The sequence below is a fragment of the Phodopus roborovskii genome, unplaced genomic scaffold (genome assembly GCF_943737965.1).
Source record: "Phodopus roborovskii unplaced genomic scaffold, PHOROB, whole genome shotgun sequence".
NCBI lineage: Eukaryota > Metazoa > Chordata > Mammalia > Rodentia > Cricetidae > Phodopus > Phodopus roborovskii.
The window spans coordinates 5,214,704-5,240,678 of NW_026125059.1; the positions used below are offsets into that span (position 1 = coordinate 5,214,704).

General features: G+C 47.2%; 1 protein-coding gene across 1 annotated transcript in view; it reads left to right on the forward strand.

The window, feature by feature from the left end:
* LOC127225316 (serine/threonine-protein phosphatase 4 regulatory subunit 1-like) overlaps positions 1-25,975 on the forward strand; it is a 77,276-nt gene that overhangs the window by 21,670 nt on the left and 29,631 nt on the right. Inside the window, exons 4-6 of the mRNA XM_051188731.1 lie at positions 7,435-7,567; positions 18,887-18,993; positions 20,260-20,402. Coding sequence (XP_051044688.1) covers positions 7,435-7,567; positions 18,887-18,993; positions 20,260-20,402 — 383 coding nt within the window. The remainder of the gene's footprint in view (positions 1-7,434; positions 7,568-18,886; positions 18,994-20,259; positions 20,403-25,975) is intronic.

Sequence of the window (25,975 nt, forward strand, 5' to 3'; positions counted from 1 at the left end):
TTGCTGGAGTAGGTGTGGCCTGTTGGAGGAAGTGTGCCACTGTGGGGGTGGGCCTTGAGGTCTCATACATGCTGATGCTGTGCCCTGTGAGACAGTTCACTTCCTGTTGCCTGCGGATGAAGATGTAGGACTCTCCGTTCCTTCTCCAGCACCGTGTCTGCCTGCACACCACCACGTCCCGCCATGGTGACAATGGACCTCTGAAATGTATGTCGCCCCAATTAGATGTTTTTCTTTTATAAGAGTTCTTGTGGCCACGGTGTCTCTTCACGGCAATAGAAAACCTAACTATGAGAGAAGCTGGTTCCAGGGACTGGGGGTTACTGTGATGGGCCTGACCATGCTTTTGTCTGAAGGAGTAAGGACCCTGGGGCTGTGAATTAGGAAGGCAGTGCTTGGTGGGGCCACACTGTTAGGAGCATGGAGGACAGTGGTGATGGGGATGAACTGAGAAACTGGGAGCCTGACTCGAGAGGTTTCAGAGGGGAATTTTAGCATGTGGCCTAGAGATCACTCTTGTGCTGTTTTGCCCTTGTCCAAAGAGTCTGCCTGAGGCTAAACTGAAGAGATTTGGATTAATTGCATTGGCAGAAGAAATCTCAAAACAGCCTAGTGTAGACTCTGCCGTGTGGTAGTGAGGGTTAACTCTAATGAAGATTCGTAAGGGAAAGGAGGGAGCAAGCTGAGAAAGGGAAAACACAAAGTGTACAGTTTGAGGCTAGCCTGGACTACCAAACAAGTTCCACAACAGCCAGGCGTAGGCAGTGAGGGAAACCGTGGAAAATGGAAAGTTGGTGAAAATGATCCAGCCCCAGTAGAACTTGGCTGGAAGTGAAGGGGTGACTGAGGAAAGCCACTGAGGCCAGACATGTGTCTCTTCACATCAATAGAAGCCCTACCCAAGACAATGGGAGAGCAGGGGAAAGTACTCTAACTCGATTCCGTGCACCACTAAGTGACACCTTCAGTACCAGGAATGGTTTACCTGCCTTTGAGTTGTTGGTTGATGGGGTTCCGCAAACCCCTTCCCAAACATTGCAGGCTGTCTCCAGTGTTTTGGTTACTTGCCCTGACCTGAAGTAAGACCCTGTTGTTGTAGGCTGTTGCCTGTGCTTTAGTTACTGGCCCCTGTTGCTGAAGATAGCACATTCTTGAGACTAAGGATGTAGAGAAATTTAGCCGGTGCTCATAGAGAGGCATCATCTCTACTGGCTAATGTTCTTTGTACTGATAGTACTGTGCATAGTACTGGAGGAGAAGAGTACTCATCTTTCTCAATCAGCTGTGAATCCTGTGAGATACAATAATGTCTCGCCTGTCGAGATGTGCTTGCCGGTGCCAGCTGTTCAGGAGTAACCAACCGTGTTTTGACTGGGTTTAAGGCCTGCTCCAAGAGATGGAGCCTACACTTGACACTGCCACAGGGGCCCAGAACCTGAGACTACACATGTCATGGGCCGGGAAACCTACTACAGCCCTTCTGCTAAAGGAACAAAGCGATGAGTTCACTGCTAATGACGCATTGCTGTTCCCATACATCAGCGTCTCACACAACTCTCATCAGACGCAGTTAACACAGAGGCCCACGCATGGTCAGGGTGCGGGGAATAAGAGACTGTGCAGTGCCCAGCCCTAAACGGACATCTCCATTCCACCCCTCAAGGCTCTGTGATCTATATGAAATTAGGAGAAGAGACAGAGGGTGGCTGCAGACACATATGTACAGGGCAGCTGCACATGAACTCAACAAGACCAGCACAAGCTCAAGCCAGACCCCAAAAAAAAAAAAAAAAAAAAAAAAAAAAAAAAAAAAAAAAAGAAAGAAAGAAAAAAAAAAATACCAGCATGGAGGAGAGGAGCGGAGCATGATATCACACTTCTAGCTGAGCAGACGTTGACATGGGATTGTGTCCTGGAGAGGAAGTGACTGGTTTTTTTCACTGTTTTATATAACCAACCCCATTCACAGGACTAGTCAGCCAATACAAACTAGACTCTGAGTTGACAGACAGACAGACAAAACATGAAGTGGATAAGTAGTGGGGAGGAGCTAGAAAAGGGAGACAAATATGATCAAAGTACATTGTATAAAATTTTCAAGAAATTAATATGAATATTCAGACATTTTAAACTATACAACAGAGGTTTGTGTGGTTAGTTGCTGGGTTGTTGGAGGTAGCCAGTAAGGGTTAATGACTCAGTACTATATGACCTATAGCTTTTACTCCTTGTTTTATGTGCTCTGTAGCAGGGTCATTAGTATTCTGCACTAACAGCTCTTCTTCTGTGGACTAATTGCTAAGGTCTTTAGTTCTCCGATGAAAGTGTTTCTTACAGAGCATTAAAACAGCAAATTCTCTGCCTGTGAGACCTAGGGTGGATCCCGAGGGCCCACAGAAGCCCTCGGTCTCACTTGTGAGGTTCTCCTTGTGTCTGCAGGTCAGTCTCTGTGGATTCCAAAGCCGCCAGTAAGCTCCAGAGTTCAGGAGCAAGCTCTTAGTACTCTGCCAGGGTCCACAGAAGCTCTTCACTCCGTGGGCTGAGGGCTGCAGTTTCTGGGCCCTGGGAGGGTCCTGAGCATGCACATCAAGTACTGTGATTGTGGTCTTGGTGGTGACCCCTGGAGAGCTGCTCAGCTAATCAGTGACCATCCTGTAGGGAAATGGCACTTTGATCCTCCTCCGTCTCTCCTCTCTCCCCTCCCTACCTCCCTCTCCCCTCTCCCCTCCCTCCTCTCTCTCTCTCTCTCTGTCTCTCTCTCTCAGACACACACACACACACACACACTCACACACACTCTTAAGCTAATGTATATGACTTGGGCCTAGGGAGAGGGACCAAGCTTTTCTAGCAAGTAGGAGGACTTCAGTCTGATTCCCCTTGCCCACACATCTGGGTATGGCCACATACATCCGTCATCCCAGAGCCCTGTAGACAGAAACAGGAGGACCTCTGGGCCTCACTGCCCAGCTGTTCCAGCCAAGCCAGTGAACTCCAGGTTAAGCAAGAGACTCAGCCTCAAAAATAAGGTGGAGAGCAATTGAGGATGACAGTTGACATGTACACATGCACACATGCATGCACGCATGCGCGCGCACACACACACACACAATGTACTTTACTAAGATTCCATTAGGCAGTTTAAATCTTTAATAAGGTCTCGTTTATAACTAAAAAAGCTGAGAAAATTGTGGCCGGTGTTTCAGGGAATTGTGAGCACCTAGGCAACAGCTTGCCATCTCTATTTTAAACTCTTCTCAATTACTCCTGAATTGGCCATGACTTCCTTTCTGCCAGGTGGGACCCTTCTGCCTCTTCACACCTGTGGTGTAACTGGCACAGACATCTAATTTTCAGTGCAAAGTACAGCAGGGAACATCGGCACCTCTAGAGCCGGTACCATTGATCTTCCCAGAACTAGCCAGGGAGGCAGGTCTCTTGCCAAAACTAGTCTCTGGGAAGCCTCGGCTGCTTGTTTCTTCCTCTTTATTCTTTTTGGTCAAAATAGAAAGGTTCAGCAGGGGACCGGGGGCCAGGAGGGCTTTGCTGTGTCTTTTCTCTTTGTTGTACACAAACCTACCAGGCTTTCTTTGAAATAGTGAGAGTCCTCTTGATAATTGGGTTTCAAATCCAGGCCTCTCCCTTCCTGCCTTATCCTTTTAGTAGACTTCCTCTTCTCCGGCAGGGTGAAGCAGGGTGGCTGCGTAACAGGAAGAGTCAGCTGTAGCAGGGACTTAAAGAACAAAGTTAGGTTTTATTTTTAAAGGTGTGTATGTGCATGTGAGTACAGATGCCTGCAGAGGCCAGAGGCGTTTGACCGCTTTGGAGCTAGGGTTACAGGTGGTTGTAAGCCACCTGATATGGACACTTGGGGGTCAAACTCTTGCCCTCAGCAAGAGTGGTACTTGCTTTTGGTTGCCAAGCCGCCTCTCCAGCCTAGTAGCTGAATTTTAACAATCAATACTTGTTATACATAAAATGTGTCTGTTGGCTGGTGTCATAGTCTGAGCCAATGCCTGGTCTAGGCACAGGGTCTTCTTAGACCACACCCACCTAGGAGGGCTTACCTGCTTTCTCAGTCAGTTCTCCTGAGGATCGAGATTTGTGCCTAAAAGCATAGATGCAGAGATGCAGCGATGGCACCGTAGTAAAAGCACTTGTTGCACAAAGTTTAAGGACATTGGTAGGTTCCCTGTGCTCCAGTGGGTTAGCCCTACACCCATTCACATATGGAGAGTTACCAGCTGAACTTTGTGGGTTATCAAACTTTTTAAGAAAGAAAAATTAGGAGGAGGTCACATTGGAGGGGCACAAGAGAAGTTGAAGGAGGAAAAACGAATAGCAGTATTTTTGTATAATGATATAAAATTCTCAAAAAATAAAAAAAAGTTTAGGGTCTGAAGGGATGGCTCAGAAGTTAAGAGCACTGAGTGTTCTTCCAGAGATCTGTAACACAAAAAATAAATGACCCAGAGACTGATACTGGGGTTCAGACTTCAAGCCGAAGGTCAGGGGAGCAAAGCAGCCGGCCACTAGCTCTCACCTCTGCCTCAGGCTGGAGCCTCTCCTCATCACGGCTGGAGAATGAATGCCTCCTACTGAATACTGAAGAGTCTGCTCCTGTCTTTTATACCCATCTAGTGCTGGAATTGAAGGCTTGTGATCTGTTACTCTTTTAGATTGATTCACTCTTGTGTAGAGATATCTAGGTGGCCTTGGACTCTGAGAGATCCTTCTACCTCTTAATCTTGAGTCCCAGGATTAAAGGCGTGTACCACCACCTCCTAGCTTCTGGATGCTGGGATTAAAGGTGTGTGCCTGGCTTCTATGGCTTGTAGCTGACTTTGCTTTCTGAATCCTCAGGCAAGCTTTAATAAATCACAAATAATATATCACTATAGAGGTGCCTAGCCTGTCTGTAATTCCAGTTCTAGGGGATCCAACACCCTCACACAGACATCAATGCACATAAAATAAAAATAAGTTACATTAAATAATAAAAATAAAAGAAAAATGTGAAGACCAGGGAGGGCTGGGGAGGTGGCTCCATCAGTATGATACCTGCACACAAGCATGAGGGCCCGAGTTTGTATTCCCAGCACCCTGAAAGGCCGGGCGGGCATCATGTATATCCTAGCCCCTGTGGGGGAGGGAAGGGAAGGGTAGCACCCCTGAGCTCACTGACTGCTGGATCCATGACACACCCTGTCTCAAAAGACAGGCAAAGAACTGAGTCATGCCTGCTAAATACATCTGCACCTCTAGTCTATCACAGCTGCTTAAAAGATACCGTGTGTGTGTGTGTGTGTGTCTGTGTGTGTGTGTGTGTGTGGTGTGTGTGTGTGTGGTGTGTGTGTGTGTGTGTGTGTGTGTGTGTGTGTGTGTGTGTGTGTGTGTGTGTGTGTGTGTGTGTGTGTGTGTGTGTGTTTGGGTGCACTCATGAGTTCATGTGCTTGTCCATGCCTGTGGAGCCCAGAGTCTGCATAGGGTGTCATTCCTCAGTAGCTGTCCACCTTGTTTTTTGAGACATGGTCCCTTGCTGGCTTATTATTCAACAAGTAGCCTCGACTGGTGTGTAGCAGGCTTTAATTTGGGCCACCAACCAGCTCCCAATCATGACAGGAGACTTACTATTTATGAATCTTTGGCCTTACTTTATGCTTGTTTCCCACTAGCTGTCATAACTTAATCTAACCTGTTTTTCTTGATCTTCATTTTGGCTCGGGGCCTTTACCTTTCTTTCATTCTCTATGTCCTACTTTTCCTGTGTCTGCCATGTTTGTTTGGATGGCAGCTGCCTGGCTGGCCCCGGGCGCCTTACTCTCTTTCTCCCTCTTTCTCCTCTCCACTCCACTCCCTGGTTCTCTCCTCTCTTCCCTTGAGCCTAGATTCCTCCTTCTGCTTATTCTCTCTGCCCGCCATCCCCGCCTATCCCTTTTACTGCCTAGGTATAGGTTGTTCAGTTTTTTATTAGACCAATCAGGTGCCTTAGGCAGGCAAAGCAACGCATCTTTAAATAATTGCAGCATAAGCAAATGTAACACATCTTTGCCTGGTTAAACAAATTCAACATAAACAAATGCAACACATCTTTACATAGTTACAGTGTTTCATAACACTGGTTAGCCATTGAGCCCCAGGGATCTGCCTTCTTCTATCTTCTTACCATCACGCCTAGCTTTTTATGGGTCTTGGGGATTGAACTCAGGTCCTCATGCTTGGGCACCAAGCACTTTGCTGACTAAGCCTCCTGTCCAACCCCTAAATTAAATTACTTTAATTTTTATGACCACCTAAAAGCTTTTCTTACTATCTCCATTCTAGAGTCATCTCTTAGCGATAAGTCTTAAGTGTTCGTTTTATTGAAAGATTTTATGGAAAGATTGTGTTAACTTGGTGGTTAAAAGTTTCCTTAGAGAGATACATGGCTAGAGAGTGAATTTGCACATCACCAGTTTAAGTCCATCTACTGTGACCCCAGGCATTGTGCTGGGCATGAAAATCTCAGTAGTGAGTGCATAGAGGCTTGCCCAAGAGAGTGTCTGTTGCTGAAGGCCTCACTGCATTGTGCAGAGAGCTATGTTGTAGCAATCAGCCAGGTTGGCACCATGGGAACCTTTGACATGGGAGGTGGTGGGTAGGGGAGACCTTCTAGAGGTGCTGTGCAGTAACCACAACTTAAAAGCCCAAGACAGAGGCGACCAGGAACAGTATCTTTCGGAGGTCTTGGAAGATGGAGAGCCAGTGATGATCATCACAGATTAAAGGATGAGGACCTGAGGTCAGGGTTGGTCAGGTCAGGGCTAGGGCACACAGGGCTAGATCTCACAAGGCTTATGTGCAGCAACTCATATGTGCCACCATCCGGATTTCATGGAATGGGTTTTCTTCAGGATGAGAAATGCAGAGAGGCTCAGTGATGCCCTCTGGTCACACAGCTAATCAGAGTCATAGGATTCCTTCTGTTCCAGGTGCATAGGCTCCCTGGCCCCTAACTCAGCTACCTCAGTGTACTTCTTAGCCCAGATGGACTAAAGGACCTGTAGGAAGAGCCTTCTTGAGTGTTGCCAGGCCAGGGTATGGATGGGTGGGACTACTTACCACAGAGTAGTACTTAGGCAGACTGGGTTCGAGGTGACCCTGCTGCTGGATGCTTGTCTGCAGGGTGAGAGTGTTTGTTAGCTGGCCATTCCCAGCTCATTGCAGGAGAGATGAGTAGTTACGCAGCTGTTGATGGGAACCAGTTTCCTTTGTGAGACTGGTCCCTGCCACCTTCTTCTGTAGCTCCATCACCATTGGCACCATTGAGGCTGCCTTCGGGGAGCTTGCAATGCACAGCCCGGTCACAGGGCATGTCTGCCTCAGTGTGACTGACCCATCACTGTTGATGGTACCTACGGATACAGTTTTAGAGTGTTTCCTCTTCCTGTCTAGATGGATTTGAAGATTGTAGTCCAGACTGTGGCAACGGGAAGGTCATGGCTTTCTTGGACGCCCCTGGCCACGATAACCTGCCGCTGCTCACTCGCTTGGAAAAGCACGCCTTCAGTGAGAATGTCTTAAGCCGGTAAGCAGTGTCCTCACATGGCCAGCCTTCTGCTTCTATGACAGACACGCTCCAGGGGACTCATGGGTATGGGGGAGCTGGGGATCGAATCTAGAACCTGTGTATGTGTCACAGACTCTAGCCTTGCTCATTGCTTTTGTTACCAACTGCCAGCCAGGCAAGGGAGGAAATGGTATGGAGGGCATTCTGCCCATGTATATATACAGTAGGGTATCGCACACCACTGCCTGAACTGTGTACTTCCAAGTCCCTTGTCACCCCGCCTGTCTGCCTTTCTCCAGTCACTCCTTAGCAACACTGATCTGGTCCGGTCTCTGTTGCCTTCAGCGATGACCTTGGTCTGCTTCCTTGAAGAAAGCAGAGACTCAGGCTGTCCAAACTCCCCCCACCTTGCACACATTCATTCCTGTCCTTCCTGCCTGTCCACTGGCTCTGCCTTTGGCCTCATCACTTCCCATCCTCTGTCCCCAGCTGTTAAGGAATGCCTTTGTCCCTGACTCTTCATCTGCATACTGGTCCTTTCCTTCCCTCATTTCTTATCCTTTGCATCTTCCCTGGTACCACTCAAAAGAGCCAAGGGCATCCTCAGTTTGTCCTCACAATCTGCTTGGTTGTTTTTAGAGTTGATGCTCTAGGTCAAGCTTGGGCCCACCCCTTACGTCGTAGGTTATAGAACTAGGAGAGCATCCTCCTGTTTTAGAAGCAGGGAGATGTGGTCCTCATCATCTACATGTGATTCATAGCTCGCTTGCCTTGTCTTTCCTGGTTAGTGCTTTCGTGTTCTGTAAACACAGTATTTGCATGGGATGTGGTAGCTCACATTTCATCTCATTACTTTAGGCTGAGGCAGAACAGTATCAAGTTTAAGGATAGTTTGGGCTACATATAGGAACAATATCATATCCTACATATAGGAACCTGTCTCAAGAGACCACAAAGAGAAGTGTTTGCCTGTTGGTGCCACAGCTATTCTCTGCTGGTGTGTTCCAGAGTTTTACATTTTATATTTGGGGTTTCAGTCCACTGGGAGTCATGGCTGTTGTCTGGACAGTGTGTGAGGTGGGACACTGTCTTCTCTGTGTCCTGTGATACCCTCAGGGACTCTGACTTACCCGGCACTGCACCGTAGTAACCTAAGACGTGACATCGCACAGCGAGGCTCACCACACTACTCTTGAGATTGCCTTGGCTTTTCTCACTGTCTCATTCCCACACATGCTTTGCAGGGGCTTAGCAGTCCCTAGAAGCAAGAAAACCAACCGGCCCGAGGAAACCCTGTTGGCACCTTCCATCCACCAGTTAGTCCTGAAGAATAAGGCTCTTCCAGACCTCCTGTTTCTATTTTAAGTTTTTCTTTATTTTCTCTATGTATGTGCTCACATGTGTGTAACACACACACACACACACACAAATACATGTGTGTACACACACTAATGCAACTATGAAGCTACAGGGCACACTTTCCTGACTCTTGTCAGGTTTTTTTTTTCTTAGTTGATATAAATAACATTTATGTGCATTGATATTTTGCCTGCATGTATATCTGTGTGAGGGTGTCTGGTCTCCAGGAACTGGAGTTATAAACAGTGGTAGCTGTCAGGTGGGTGCTGGGAATTAAACCCAGGTCCTCTGGTCCTCTAGAAGAGCAGCCAGTGCTCTTCACCACTGAACCATCTCCCCCAACCCCTCTTGTCAGGGTTAATTTTAGGTGTTGGGTTTGATCTTGTTATTGTCCTTTATTCACTTTTTTGAGACAGACTTGCTGTGTAACTTGGAAGGCCTTGAACTCAGGGTTTTCCTGCCTCTCTCCCAGGGATTGCATCACGGTGTGCACCTCATGGTAGCTCCATTTCTTGTGCGTTCTAGCTGCTGGTGGTATAAGAGAATGAAGTACACTTTAACTTTGTTTCCTTCCGATGCTATACTGATTCTAATTTCACTGTATTTCTGTGGGGTCTCTTGGTTTTCTGTGAATTGTACTGGTGTCTGTAAAAATGAGGGTTTGGTTTTTCTTTTCCTTACTTTACATTGTAAGTAGAAAGTTTGTGTTTATAGTTCACGAAAAGATTTTTTTTTTTTTAAATTAAATACACACAAAGGCAGGGGAAAGAGAAGGGAGGGAGGGAGAGGGAGAGAGGGAAGGAGGGAGGGAGGGAGGGAGAGGGAGGGAGAGAATGTCTCAGAAGCAGCAGCAGAATTCTCTTGTGCCCTCTACTTCAGTCCCTCCTGTCAGCTTTGCCCTGCCCCATGCGGGATCCCTGTACCCTCATGTCACTCTCTAACCCTACAAGTAGTTTGAAGACTTGATGCTGCTTTGCCCTTAGTTGCTTCAGTTGCAATCTCCTAAGAACATAGACCCTCCTCTTTGTCACTCCTGTAGTCACAGTGTGATCATGACACGTGGGAAACGTAGCTGGTATTGTTTTTTATTGAGGCGTTTTTGTTTTTGCTTTTGAGATAGTGTTTCACTGTGCAGCCCTTCCAGGCGGAAGTCACTATGTAGAGTAGGCTGGCCTCCAGTGCTCAGAGAGAGCCATCTGATTCTGCCCCCTAAGTGCTGAGATTAGAGGGTGCCACCGTGCCCAGCTAACACTGTCGTCTAGTATACAGACTTTAATAGCATGGCACTAAGCTGTCTCGATAAACCCTTGGCATTGCTTTTCCTGTCCAGGTTCTAGCTCGGCACCGTGTGCCCCATTTAAAGTCTGTACCCTGTAGTACCCACTGGTCTCCGAGTATCTAACCCTTTCTCTATCTCTCATGAAGCTATAACTTCCATCTTTCTTTTGAAACCCTCCAACTCATGATCACCCTGCCTCAGCCTCACAGACTGGAAGCTGCCATGCCTGCTGGTTTTAATATTTGTTTTGTAAAATGATCTTGATTGACAGGCTGTCAGATCAGTGAGGTCTGAATTCTATAGTGTGCTTCTTTGATTTTGGGGGGGGGGGATTTCCAGGGTGTTTTTTTTTCCCCCCGTTTTGTTTCGTTTTGTTTTGTTTCCTACTAAAAATCACTTTTAAAACCTTCTTTGAAACTCCTTGCACTGGGGGACCCCACATATGGTTTAGCAGCTAAGGAGCACTTTGTGCTTTTGGGATCCAATTCCTCCGGTGGCCTTGGCGGGTACCAGGCAGACGCATGGTGCAGATGCATTCATGCAGGCACAACATGCATACACGTAGAATAAAAAGGAATCTTTAAGACCACTTTACATTGTGAAGTGCGATCCGTAGACAGTGTGATAACTCATCCTTGCAGGTCGAAAGCATTTCTGTGAGGCCAGTGTCCCTGCAGTCACGTCCTAGGTCATGCAGCTCCCCGTGGCTGGCACCCAGAGCCCTTCCGGCTCCTCTCCATTGCTTTCGCCATACCAGGCACTCATCATTAATCTTGATTTTCATGTGAAACACATTCCTAATTTTCTGCCAAGTTTTAGCCCCAGGTATCTACTTGAAATTTTAAAATTTTTTTCTAAATTTAATTAAGTGAAATTATGTAGGAGATAGTGGTGTTTGGGCTTGGTGGTCAGAGTGGGCATGCCCCTTTTGAAGCTCTCCTTGAAGTACACTAGCCTTTGCCTGTTGCCAAGTTAGGGAGGTTTCAGGTGTTAGGCTCTTGGGCAACAATTTCCCTACAGCTGCTGTGTGTAGGGCTAAGGAGAGGTGCTTATCCCCACCTTGAGTGGGCGGTGCTGTCTTTGCAGACTGCTAACATGGCCTCATCGGCTGCTTGTGCCCATCCTTCACCAGCAGTTGGTGGTGTCAGTTTTCCACTGGAGCCTGCCTGCTGGTGTGGCCGTGCAACACAAACCGAATTCCTTATATCACAGACCTCTTCATCTGACCTTCTGACACCACGACCATTCCTGGCCTGTACACACTCCTTTATGGATTTGAAATCCAGCACATCAGCTCCTAACAAAATAAAGCCAAACATCGCACTAGTTGGTCATTTTGGAGGGCCTTGCCCTCTCTGTAATATTGAGAATCCAATCTATAAACATGGCCTGTCTTTATTTATGTAGGTTTTCTTTTATGTCCCAATATAAACCCGTTTGAGAAAGAGAAATCTATACCTTTGGTAATGTCTGCATTTTTATATTGTGCAGTTTGTTCTTTAGTCTGTCAGCTTCTTGTTGTGACAGATTCTTGCGAAGAACCGATGCACAGGTCAGATGCATTGGTGCTTTCAGCTGCCTCCGCAATCTGTCAGCTCCACTGCTGTTGGGTCCGTCATGGTAGTCGGGCAGGAAAGGAAGGAAACTGGCATCCCGTGGTCTCATTCCAGTCTGTGTCCCCACTAGGCCCTGACTTCTAACGGTTCTACTCCTAAGAGCACCCCCAGGCTGATGGCCACACACCGGACGCTCGGACCTTGGGGATAGCTGACACACAGCCCCTAATGCCTTCTAACTAGTATGCAGCTACCTCTTTAAGTTGTGTTTGTTTGTTTAATTTGTGTGGGTTACCCACACATGAATGTAAGGCAAATTTCAGTGTCTCCTTACATCATTTTTATATTGAGATATGTTGTCATGTAGCCCAGGCTAGCCTTGGTGCCACTGCGGTTTGCGGAGTGAACACTGTGCTGGCTGACCTGGCCCATTGTCACCAGGTGTCCCTAATGCCCACGATGAGCTTTCCCTTGACACCAGTGAGGCAGTCACAACCACACCCTGCCATTTTCAGATACTTAAAACAATTACCAAATAAATATCTTTCTGTTATCCCTGCTTTCATTTATTTTGTGGTCAGAGAATATCTTTTTTTTTTTTTTTTTTTTTTTTTTTTTAAGTTTTCTGGCTTATTTATGTTTCAAATTGTGTTTTGTCTTAAAGAATGTTGTATGCCAGCATTTTGGGAGAGAATATCTTAAACATTCATATCAATTGAGTTAAATTGGTTGGATGCATTTTTCAGGTCTTTCTGTGTTATTTATTTACTACAGTAAATTGGTTTGTTGGTGTGTATGTGTGGGTGGGTGCTTGAATGCCACAGTGCCCTTGTTGAGAACAGAGGACAACTTGTGGGAGTGGGCTCTCTCTTTCTAGTAGGACCCCAGTGACAAGGCTTGGTGACAAGTACCTTCACCGCTGAGCCCTCCGCAACCCTTTTACCTTCACCTCTGAGCTGTCCACTGCTCCAAGCCATCCACTTCCTTTTACCTTCACCTCTGAGCTGTCTGCAGCCCCTTACCTTCATCTCTGAGTCATCGCGGCCCTTACACCTCCGAGCCATTCGCAGCCGTCTTTGCCTCTGAGCTGTCTGCTGCCCTCTTCACCTCTGAGCTGTCCTCAGCCCCTTACCTTCACCTCTGAGTCATCCACAGCTCTTTACCTGAGTCATCTGCTGTCCTTACTTTCTATGTGTCTGTGTGTGGGTAGTTACTGAGAGAACAGTGTCCACATCCTCAGCTATGATTGTTACCCATTTTCCCATCCTTTTGGAAGTTTTGATGGTGGGAGTGTAACCTGCTAGCCTCCTCCTCCTCTTTCTCCTTCTTCTTCTCCTCTTGCTCTTCCTCCTCCTCCTCTTCTCCTTCTTTTATTTGTTGCATAGTATCTCCATCCCTTTTTCTGAAGCTTACATGGTTTGATAGGAAAGCATGCAGTCCAGCTTCCTTTTGATTTTGTGTTTATTTGTATATACTTGAAGCTATAACTTTCAAAATTCCAACTGTATTTACTTTTACATCTTGCTTTTTGGTACAGTTCACCCATCTCTTCTTCCTAATTTGTTCATATGAATCCACCCAGTGTTCTTCAGGCCCCATGTGTCCCAGAATCGCTTTGAATGCAGCCTACCATGTTCATAGACAGCACTCTCTCTGAGCATCACAGGGCTGAGCCCTCATCAGATCACTGACATTGATGCTGCTGTCAATGTCAGGTTAAATTGATTCATCTTACTATTTGCTTTCTGCTTATCCCAACTGTCCTTATTTCTCTTGGGCGCTAAGCACCTGCTGCTCCGTTCACTGAGTCCGTGGCTTGGCGGGCTGACAGGTCCAGTCTTTGCAGAAGCTGTGTCCTTCTCATCTTGTTAGCCTTGAGAAGGTCCTGAGGCCTGTGCTCTGACTCGGTGAATCCTGTGTCCTCCCAGGACATACCCATGGAAAGCATCAGGGTTTCCAAAGCTTTAACACAGGGCCAGCTATCTATTTGCCTGTAACCCTTTCCGTCTGTATTCACACCAGTAGGCTGTCCTACTCTGGGGTCTCTCTTATCCCTTTCTTCTCTGTCCTTGGGAGGGCAGGTCCCTTGTGCCCACTTGAGGCTAGATGCAGATTTGTATATCCATTCTGTGGCCAGAGCAACAGATTGGGGAATCGTAGCTCTTTAATTTCCCTGGGGAGGCTGGTGCGAATGAGGTAATAAGTTACTTTTTCCATAGTGTCTGTTTCCACTTTCCCATGCTTCCTGGCTGCCAGATCTCAACCTTTCATCCCCGGGGTGGTGTCTGTCTCTCTGGACAGGCTTGCGTTGACATTTCTTCTGCGTTGTGTTAGGCCAGAGGACTTCACTCTGAGTCCTCATTGGTACTTGAATTGTCATCATAGTATAATTGCCAGCTGTTGTGGTGTTACCTTACAATAACTCTTTTGTCTTTTTGTGTGTCATTGTATTTAGTCTTTTAGCTTTTGATTTTGAGGTAAGTAGGTTTGTAGAAGAGTTGCTGGTGTGTTATAGCATAAGGGTTAATTTTTTTAGTTAACTTGGCAGATGCTGGAGTCACCCAGGAGATAACCCTCTGGGCACATCTGTGAAGGACTGCCTAGACTGGGTTGATTAGCTGAGGTGGGAAGACCCATCCTAAATGTATGGGTCCACCTTTCCGAGGGCCCAGGTCCAAGGCTGCATAGGAAGGAGACAGTGGGCTGAGTCCCAGCGTTCATCTCTCTCTGCTTCCTGACTGTGGGTGTCATGTGACCAGCTTCACACTCCTGCCACCAAGACTTTCTGGCCATGATGCCTCTGTCTTCAAACTGTGGGCCAAAATTGGCTCGGCCATCTTCAGTTGCTGCTGTCGGGGTTGATGACCGAAATGGGAAAGTAACTAATGCGCATACAGAGTTCTCTTACTTTGTCAGCTCCTAGTGCAGTGGCTCTCAGATGGAGGGAGTCTGCCCCAGGGGGACTTTCTGGGGCTCACATCCTGGGGGTCAGGGAATGCTACTGACACCTGGTGGATATGATCCGGGGCTGCTGCTAAATACTCTGTAATGCATAGGACAGTCCCACAGCAAAGAATTGTCAGCTCCCAAGTGTAGTTGTGCTGAAGGCATGCTCTGGTGTTTATGTCAGACATGAACTTGTGTGCTTGTGTGTAGCAAAGAAAGAAACCTTAGCCGCTAACTGCTTAGTAACCACAGATACCATAGCTTCCCACGGTAATCTCTTTCCTGTTGCAGGCTTCTACCCACACCATGTCAGTTAGTGGTTGTGTCCCTAGTCTCTTCAAATCTTTGACAGTTTCTTGGTCTAGACTCGGCTTACATGACCTTGATGTTTTTGAAGCGTAGTGGTGAGGTATTCTCAGAATGTCTCCCCAAATGGATTTGTCTGATACTTTCTCATCGTGGAACTTTGGGGAGTGTTTTCCAGAGTCACACCCTTCTTATTGCACTGTAGGAAGACATGTTGTTTAGGCTGTGCCTGTCGGGACCTTCACAGTCTGTTCCTGAAGACCTGTGCAGTGGAGGCTTTCCTTATGACTGAATCAAATAGGTCAATAAAAGTCTAAATCTTACTCAGATGTAGTTTACATATCTATGTGGTCAAGAGAATGATGTACAGTAGCTGATTTCTGTTTCCGTGGGTGAGTTTATTAAGCCTGTGGAAGAAAGAAGCAGCACAGGAACAGATAGCAAGAGACAGACAGACAGAGACAGAAACACCATCAAGTCAGGACGACTGGAGTAGCCCGATTGAGAGAGCAAACAAAAGATACCATCATCCAACGGGGCTCCAGCACCTGCAGAAACTGTGAGGGAAGCCTGCTGAGGGGGGCAGGCAGAGGCTTCCAGGTAAAGAACAAATAGCACATAGAGACGACATCATTCAGTGGGGCTCACTGCGTCCAGCAGAGACCAGCTGGGGAAGCTGAGACTGTGAACTGGATAATTGGTTGAGAGTCCTTGCAAGAGGCCTTCTCCCACGGCGTGGCTGAACTTGCAGCCTCTCCCTGGGGTGACCACTCGCAGCCTCTACTGGCAATCCCTGGGTTCTGTGCTTTACTCTTGTGTTGTTCTAGTGTCCTCTCCTCTCTTCCACAGTTGTGATCACCCCATTCCTGGACATGAGGTGTTGGAGGACTCATTCAGACAAACATGATTGGTCTGAGTGTGTGTGTGTTTGTGTGTGTGTGTGTGTGTGTGTGTGTGTGTGTGTGTGTGTGTGTGCAATTCTGCTTCCAGAGATCGCTTTTCCTTGAGCTCCAATAGCAGGGCAGTTTACCAGTATGGTGTCCATTACTTACCTGTGGTGGTTTGAATGAGAAAGGCCCTGTGGGTTCATATACTTGATGCTTGGTCACCAGGGAGTGGAAAGATTTCAGGGATCACAAGGTGTGGCCTTGCTGGAGTAAGTGTGTCTGTCACTGGGGGTGGGCCTTCAGGGCTCAAAGGTCCAGTCTCTCTCTTGACCTATGGATCAAGTTGTCCCTCTCAGCCGCTATTCTTGTGCTGGTTCCCCACCACGATGACACCAGACTAGACCCCTGAAACTGTAACCAAGTCCCCAGTGCAATGCTTTCAAGTTCCATCTATCAAATTGATAGATTTTAATGTGTTTACAGAATTGTGTACATTCTGCAAAGAATTTTGAAATTTTCTTGCCGCCTCCAAAAGAAACTGTTGCCATGAACAGTTTCTGCTCAGTGACCTCAGCCTTCCCATTAACCTGTTCATTCCCTCTCCACTCCCTAGCAGCTCCAGTCATGTGCTTTGTGGGCTTTTGTGGCTTCCTCATTCAGCTTGTTTCCAAGGCTCATCCATGTTGGAGAACACACCAGCTCTTCATTCTGTTGACCTGCTTGGCAACTAATAATTATTTGGGTTGCTTTCAGCTTTTCCCCGTTTGAATAGCATTGCTGCACTTATTTGCAAACACTTTGAAAGCTAGGCCTGCGTGTCTCTTTTATCAGATATTTTCTCCAGTCTGTGATTTGCCTCTCCCACCCCCTTCACAGTGTGATTTGGGGAAATAGTGTTTTATTTCAATGACATTTTAAAATTACTTATTTTCTTTATGGTTTGTATATTTTGAGGCTTCAGAAATATTGCCAACCACAGCTCACATAGCCTTCCCCCACCCCCCCTGGATTCCTTTTCTTTTCAGGACTTTTTTTTAATGGTAATGAGCTCAGCATTAGCCTTCTAATGCATTTTGTATTAATCTCTGTGCATGGCATGAGGTGAGAGTTGGGTTACTTTTTCTCCCAGTGTCTGTCCATTCCAGCACTTTTTGAAAAGGCCCTTTTCTCTCGGTTGACCTTTGTAAAAATTCATCGGTGATGTGTGTGTGCGGTCGGTCGGTCCTGTTTCTAGACTCCTACTGTGACTTTTTTCCTTGCAGCTTTACTGACTTTTTACTCTGTAGCTTGAAGCTGTCTTATTTAATATATAGATGCTTAGGGTTATTATATCTTCTTTGTAAGTTCACCCTTTTATCACTGTGAAATGACTTTATCCCTGGTGATATTCTGTCTAAAATACATTTTGTGTGATAATTGAGGCGGCTACCCTAGCCCTCTTCTCCTGGTGTTAGTTTTTCACTTTAAATGTATTTACATATGTATATTAGAGTGTGTTTCTTGTTAGCAGTATATAGTTGGATCCTTGTTTACTATAGAAGCCTTGGTGTTTTAGCTGTAATGTTTGGAGCATTTTTGTTATTTGTACTCACTGGTGCTAAAGCTGACATCTTCCTGCTTGAGCTCATTTGTTATGATTATTTTCTGCTTTAGGTCTTTATCTGCCTCCTCTTGGTTTAATGAAATTCTTATGAATTTAGTTTGTTTTAATAGTTTATTAATTATAATTTATTGTTTTGTTATTTTATTGGCCATCTCAGCGTTTAACTTATTAGTGATATTTCTCTACTTCACAGTGTAATAAAATTACATTAGTATGCTCTCTTTTGTTTGTCTTTGTGCTATTTTGTATTCCATTTTACATGTATGCATATACATACACATATGTGCTATAGATCCATTATCAGTTATAAATTCATTTTCAGTTTTCCTTTTTTTTTTTTTTTTTTTTTTTTTTCGGTTTCTCAAGACAGGGTTTTGTTGTGTAGTTCTGGTACTAGCTCTGTAGACCAGGCCGGCCTCGAACTTACAGAGAGCCACCTGCCTCTGCCTCCCCAGTGCTGGGATTAAAGGTGTGTGTGCCACCACTGCCAGGCTAACAGTTGTTTCTTAAAGAGGTTTAAACAATGAGATAAATCTTTATATGTGGTCATCATTTATGGTGCTTTTTTATTCATTTATGTAAATTTGGATTTCTACCTAGTGTCATTTCTCATATTTCAATTTTTTTAATGTTTAATTAAGCATTTATTCATGATTCCTTGTCTAGAGTAATTCATGTTGCCTTCCTGGGTTTGTAGGCCTGCTCCTTGGGTTAACTTTAATGTTTTTCCCTGGTGTCTGAGATGGCTACAAAACATGTCTTTAGGGCTGCAGTAGAATCCCATCTCTACAGCCCCATGGTGAGAGCTTCCTGGGATTGGCATGTGCTGCCTGCAGCCTGCGGAAGGCTTGCCTAGGCCTCGTGTGGCTCTTGGGCTGCAGGCGGGCTCATTGCTGGGCGCAGTGACCGTTTTCCTTTCCTTACATAGTTGCTTCCACTGGCCCTACCCTTCACCTTTTGTTGTTTTGACCAAGGCCTACGTAGTGAGTCTGTGCTCCCTCAAAGGAGGTGTTACGGGTCCATCCTGTGTAAGTCATCACATGGGAGATGGGAGAACAAACCAGCAGATTTGGGGAAGAGCTCTGGTTAAAGCGGTCCCTCTAGACTTCTGTGTGCCTGTGGTCCCTCATTCCCCAGACTGTGAGGGACCAGCAGGTACTCTCTGGGCCTCCCCCTCCCCCACTAACCCAGGGGAAGAACCAATATGTGAAGGAGGATAAGGAATTTGCTGCCAAGTTTGTCCTTGCTGCCTGGCTGTGGGAGACAGTCCCAGTTCCTGGGGGGCTTCTATTGGCCTCTCTGATGCCCCTCCTCCTCTGAGCTCAGTACCTATAACGTGGCAGGCACCCTTTAGTCAGCACCTGCCAGGTAACGACCGGGTGGGTGCTTCTGTCTCTATAGTCAGATTGTTGCCAGAGGACTACTGGATGTCTTCCGGGATGTCGGCTGCAGTGACAAGGACGCCCTGGCGGTGATGGAGGTGGCTGTCCGACTGTCAGAAGATGCAGGTTTGTTCAGTTTTGTACCTTTTTTCCACTTGTACATTTCTTAAAAGTTATATGCTACAAGTACTAGCTACAGTGTAAAGGCCTTCACGTTAATCAGTGAGCTTTGGGCAGTGTCAGACCGTGGATGGATTTTTGTCATGAAGAACAGACGTCTTACTTGAGAATGACTCAAATTGTCCTTATTTTTGGAACATCAGAGTGACTAATGTGACAAAGGCCATTTGCCCTGGCAGTTAGGCCTTTTGTATTTCTTGAGTTTTGCCAGAGTGCTGGTTGCTAAGAAATACCCAATCAGAAGCACTCGTCTGGATTAGAACAATCCAGTCATTAGTTTCTCTCCCCTGTGATCTCTGTGGCCTGATGTTGATTTTGCCTGTTCTTTCTGCCTCCCTGTGATTGCTATTCTGGAGGAAAGCACTGGGCAGCACAGCAGGAGCTCTGGCGTTGCCCGTCTCCCCCCTACCCCTGCCACACACAGTAAAGACAGGGAAGATGAATGGTGGGCTTGCCAGGCCTGACAGCCGCCCTGCAGCCCCCTCCCTGCACTCATAATGAATGGCGAGATGCTTCAGAAAGTTCCAGAAACCTGAGGCCCTAGAATCTGATCATTTTAGCTGAAGACAGAAAAAGAAGCCTCCATATAGCTCTCATATTAGTTTAAAATATTCATATGGATGTGACACAACGCTTTTAAAAAGGCCCAAGTGGATGTTTTGAGGCTTTGAATGGGTTCTCTTCGTAACTGAATCACCATTTACAGTGCTGTGGCAATTATATATTTGTGTTAAAGTTAATGTGGTGTACTGGAGCTTGAGCGCTCTTTTGTTTAATGCTTTGCCTTGGAAATAATTGGGATGCGTGGATTGTGGGGGAGTGCATTTGTGAAAGAATTATTTATAATGTATACATCCCGGCTGGAATTTAAATAAGCACAGCCCATAGGTCTGACAGCGAAGCCATTAGCTGTAATGGCTTTTGGTCGCTGGCCCAGCATGCAGACTTCTTGGTCCTTTCTCCATTTGTATATGGCTTGTTATAATAGAGTTGTCAGCCTCTCTTCCTTTTATGCTTTTATATTGCTGTGTGGCTTACTAGCTTTTTAAGCCTGTCTGTAGCATAAATACTCTAAATGGGAAATGATTTTTAAACTGCATTTGTCTAATTTTCTTGATGAAGTATTTTAGTAAGAAAAGCTAGAAACCATTAGTATATACCATGTCAGATGCTTGGCTTCTTCTTATATAACTTCCTGTCCCAATGCTGCAGAGCCCACGGTGCGGACTGAGCTGATGGAGCAGATCCCTCCCATCGTCGCTTTCTTGCAAGAAAGCAGGTTGGACTTCCCTGTGGTGGTCTCCCAGCACCTCGTGCCTGTGATAGTGCGGTACCTCTCCGATGCAGACAAGCAGGTGTGAGCACGCCCACCTTGAGGTCTCAACAGCAGACTCTCCATTCATCCACAGCCCAGGAAAGGCCTGGGTAGAGTTTAACTGCACGAAACAGATCCCTTTCATCTCATGGGAAAGACAGACTCTGTTCCTTCCTTCTGACAAGAGCTCTTCTCTCAAACATGCCAATGGACAGAGTAAAAGTGGGGTTCATGAGCCTCCGCTGTTTCATTAACACTTGACGAGTTGGTTCCCGTTTATCGTACCCAGACAGACTCTGTCACAAAGGAAAGTGGTTGGCGACACCACATCACTTCAGCCATCCACCCTTTAGCATGGCTCTCCAAGAGATAAAGGGCTGAGGGTGTAGGTCAGTGGTAGACACTTGCCTAGCATGCACAGTGTCCTGCATTTAGTCCTTAGCATGGCAAATATATATATATATATATATATATATATATATATATATATATATATATGAGAGAGAGAGAGAGAGAGAGAGAGAGAGACATACCAGCATTTTAAAACTTACCGTTACTTATTTGACCCAACCTGCTCTGCCGGTTAGATTGTCCGAGTTTCCATCAGTGTGTGTTCTGGTTGGGTCTCTTGTTTTTGAGGCCAGCTGGGCACATGGGCTTGCTTAGGTCTCTGAAGCTTGTGAGAACTGTGCCTCTGTCCCCTTCTCTTCTCGCCGTGTATTACTAAAGAATCTGGGACTTTTGTTCTGTTGACTCCCGTCCCGGGGGGACAGTTCCCTCCTCTTCTACAAACTGGGCATTGAGTCTAGAGGTTGTTTTTCTGTTCCCACAAGGGAACCTCTGAGCTGAGAGCTCCCTTGTGTGTCAAGTCAGGAAGGGTAGGAGCTCTGGGAGCATCTTGGCCTGCTGCTGGACCTGGCTCCTGGGTGGGTTGCCATCTGAGCTGGATGCAGCCGTGGGTAGTCCTCACGAAGAACTGGCTTCTTGGAGGCTTTATGGTTTGACACTTGGATTGTGACGTTCATTGCTCGTTGGTGTAATGCCCACAAGTCTCTAGTGAAGAGCTTTCCTACTAGCTGTTTGAGAGAATGCTTACTCCATAGGAAGACAACATCAGTTCATCTCTTCTTCCTTTATTTACCGGTTTCCAGGAGAATCAGTTGGCATCCTCTATCATCTACAGATGGCCACTGAGATACTGAGACTCTTACACTTGGTTGGCTGTCAGAGTTACTGAGACCAGCTAGGCTTTAATGTGATGCCTGTTCGTGTTCCAGTCATTGTGGTAATTGTTTTTTTTTTTTTTTTTTTTTTTTTTTTTGATAATTGAGTTGTCTTCCGTTCTGGCTTGTGGGAGCTATTATTCTAGAATCTTCCTGATATATCTAGTGGACTTGGACAGTTTACCTCTAGCTGGAACTGACAGGGCCCATGCTCCTTTACTGGGGAAATGAGAAACCGGATCATGGGTACCAGGATGCTCCTAGCTGTGAGCTCAGTCATTGCTTCTAGTGATACCAGTTTTTAAAAATAAAATCCCTCCCTAGTTTATTGGTGTACCCAACTCATATCAATTCACCTCAGTTCATATCATCAGTTCATATCAGGACTGGTAGGGCTTTGACTTTACTTTCCTATTTTAGCTTCTCTTTTCACCTTGTACAGTGTAAGTCTCATGTGGTAGTTGACATGGATTTTGTGTTTAACCCACATCACTGTGTGTGTGTGTGTGTGTGTGTGTGTGTGTGTGTGTATGTGTGGTGCTGGTGTGCGTGTGTGTATGTGGTGCTGAGGTGTGTGTGTGGGTGTAGTGCTGGGGTGTGTGTGTGGTGTGTGTGTGTGGTGCTGGGGTATGTGGGTGTGTGGTGTGTGTGTGTGGTATGTGTGTGGTGTGTGTGTATGTGTGTATGTGTGTGTGGTGCTGGGGTGTGTGTGTTTTGTGTGTGTGGTGTGTGTGTGTGTGGTACTGGGGTGTGTGGTGTGTGTGTGTGTGTGTGTGTGGTGCTGGGGTGTGTGTGTTTTGTGTGTGTGGTGTGTGTGTGTGTGGTACTGGGGTGTGTGGTGTGTGTGTGTGTGTGGTGCTGGGGTGTATGTGTGTGTGTATGTGGTGTGTGTGGTGTGTGTGTGTGTGTGTGTGTGTGTGGTGTGTGTGTGGTGTGTGTGTGTGTGGTACTGGGGTGTGTGGTGTGTGTGGTGTGTGTGGTGCTGGGGTGTGTGTGTGTGTAGGTGTGTGGTGCTGGGGTGTGTGTGTGTGTGGTGTGTGTGTGGTGTGTGTGTGTGTGTGTGGTGTGTGGTGTGTGTGTGTGTGTGGTGCTGGGGTGGACCCAGGGCCTCCTGCTTGCTTGGTGTGCATTCACCAATGAACGAGCTGTACCTTCACCCTTGTTTTGCTTCTTTGGGTCTACGTTGCCCAGCCTGGCCTTGAACATTGGATCTTCTTGCCTCTGCCTCAGGTAGCTAAGGAATAATCATACCATACTAGCCTGGCTGGCTTTTGTCTGGTGTGTTGTTTGTTAATTTTTGAGGTTGTGTTTTAACGACATCATCTCTCCCTTCCCTTTCTTCCCTTCAAACCTTCCCTTTACTTTCCCTACTGTCCTTCAAACTCATGGCCTCCTTTTTCAGTTGTTATTTATTGCATGTGTTCTTTGTAGATACATACATACACTCCCAGACAATCTGTTGAGTCAATACACTTCTGCATTTTTGAGGCAAGGCTCACCATGTTGCTCAGGCTCCAGAGGTCCTTCTGCCTCTGAGCAGCTGCTCTCCTATGACTGACATATTTATACTCCAGAGAAGCAGAAGCTTCTACATTTGACTCTGATGCATTGAAAATGTTCACCCAATTCCCAAACTACAACGTATTGTATTTAGAGGGGTCTGATTTTCCTCCCTCCCTCCCTCCCTCCCGCCCTCCCTCCCTCCCCAGCTCCCTCTTCTGGGGCTGCTTCTTCGAGCAGCATCCATCTTGCTGCTCTCCAGACAGTGAGCGCCCCGTGTTCTGCACCCTGGCCTTTGTCAGGTGGCTGTGCCTCCTTCTGCTTCCCTCATGTTGTATGCCCTGTGCTCGGGGCAGTGGCTCAGCGTGGGTCTCGCTCCAATTTCCTACAGTATCAGCCTCTGAGGTTAGGGACAGCACATACACTGTTGGACACTGGGGAGACTTCTGGTCTTTTGAGCTTGTGACATTGTTGAAGGGGTCAGGGAGACTGTTCGGGGCCTGTCACGCAGTGTGCTCATCATGAAAACCTCATGACCCAAGTTCAGTCTCTGGAACCCTGTGAAGAGGTTTGGTGCAATGGAGTACACCTTTAATTGTAGCATGGTGGGTGAGACACAAGAGGCCGCAGAAACTCAAGGGCTCTGTAGCCAGGGTGACAGCCCAGCGACAGACACAGGCCTCTAAAACAGGGTCAGAAGAGAGAACCAACTCCTGAAAGCTCTTTCACACAAATGCCATGGAATTCATGCACCCATGTACACACACGCACGCACACGCACGCACACTCAACGCACACAGAGAGATGGGGGTGATGCCTCCGTCCTTTGAATTTGTGTATTTCAGCAATGACTTTCTGTAAAGGGTAAAAATGTTTTCATTTTTAATGATATACCATGTTTAGATTACCACTATTTTCAAGAAATTCTAAACATTTAGATTGTGTTTTTTCTTGATCTGACGTTCATTTTTAACTGTTACACGGTGTGACAGGGTGCAATGCAGTCTTCACATAAAGAAAAAGCCATCCTACTTCCACTTTCCTGCCATGGGTATTTTGATTATCTTTGCATTTTCTCCCACTCGAGTCTGATCATAACGCGGGGCGGCTTCCTCCATTCGTCCATTTGTTCTGACAGTTTCTGAGTGCCCATTACGCGCAGAGCCTGGTGTGTTGTGCCTGGGGATGAAGAGATGAACAGGACATATTTCTGCCCTCAGCAAGCTCATCTGAGGGCCACAGACATTCTCTGTTTCATCATCTCCACTCGTTTGAATTTTGTTGTGTGTCCCATCTTCAGCTCGGCATGTACTCTGAGTGTACTGTGAGCTGTGCAAGCATTCACGGCGTGAGCACCCGCGGCGTGAGCACCCCCTTTGTTCTTCTATTGACTTTTCTTTCTCTTTTGATGAATTCTTGAAAATGAGAGACTGTCCAGGGGTTTGACTTCTTCCGGACCTCTGGCACCTGTCCTTATCATCTATTTTGTTCCAGGGCCTTTGGCTCCACAGCCCATCTTGTCTGTGTGTGTAGACCTCTGTTCTGAGCCATGCTCCCCTCCCACCCTCTCAGATTCATCTCCATGTTCCTGCCCTTTGGTAGTTCTGCCACCTTGGCTCTGGCTGGCCAGGACCAGCCTGGCCTCTTCCTGTCTTGCCTGCTGTGCTGTCTGCTGAGGGTGTCCTGGCATGCATTGATTGGCGCCATTGGGAATTTATGGGCTCCAGTTGCAGCTAGATGTGCAGTACCGCCTAGCAATCCTTCCACGTCCCTCGTCAGCTGCTTTTCCCATTACCCTTGGCAGTTCGCTCCCTCAGACCTTTGCCGCTTTCGTCAGGCCCTCACCTTGTCCTGCCTTCCGCCAAGCAAGTGACCTTGCCTTTTACATCACAGAGAAAATAGAGGCCTTCAATCTTCATCCCCTATTGCGGTGAACAGAACCGCCATCTGAGATATTCAATTCCCCTGAGCCATGGCCTGGGAACTCTGGAAACCCTTCCCCCTCCCCTCCCCTCCCCTCCCCTCCACATCCAGTCAGACCCAGGCCAAGTCCCCATTCCAAGTCCCCATCGTTTCCATCTTAAATGCTTAAGCCCAAAGGCCCCTCCTCTCCCCCGCCCTTCTGTCTTCCACCCCTTACCACCACCTTAACCTCCCGAGGGTCTGCTCACTGGAGCCAGCCTGCTCCTCCCAATGCGCTCCCCCCTCCCCTCCCCTCCCCTTCTTCCTCTCCCCTCCCCCTCCCTTCTCCTCTCTTCATCTACCTCATAATCAGGTACTGACTCTTTGAAAGTATGCAGTGGGCTGCTGGCAGTGCCCAGAAGTCTTAGTCGGTCAGGGTTCTAGCAGAGACAGTGGTTTTGCCTCAGCCTGGATTGTGCCTTATTCTGCCAGATCGATGAGCCTGCTCTCGGGCAGGAACTTGTTAACCAGCCACAGAGGTGAGGAGTGTCCCTGCAGCCGGGGTAGTTCCCAAACCCTGCCGCTGCGCTCACACACCGTGGGCTGCCCTGGACAATAGGTATTGTGTGCCAGGTCTGCTGTGGGTGTTTCCGGCACTGTCCCACCAGCCTGGGGACCATGCAAGTGGCGTTCAATCCACCATTCTGTGTCAGATGGGAGGAGGCTGAGGTGTGGGAAATGAGGCTGTGGCTGGGCGTCAGGCCTGGTTCCCGAGCCTCATTTGTCTGGCTAGGAATCGCCCAGGCTCTTCTGTGAGCTTCTTGCCTGTCATCAACTCCAGGGCTTTCACAGTAGGACCCTTTGTGACCTCGCCCAGGGTCTGAAGTTCTGTGGTTCTGGGAAGCTTAACCTCTGTCCTCAGCAGGCCTCACCCATGCCTGGCCCAGCTGACCGCGTCTTCCAAAGTCGTGTTTTACTCTGCCTCCCC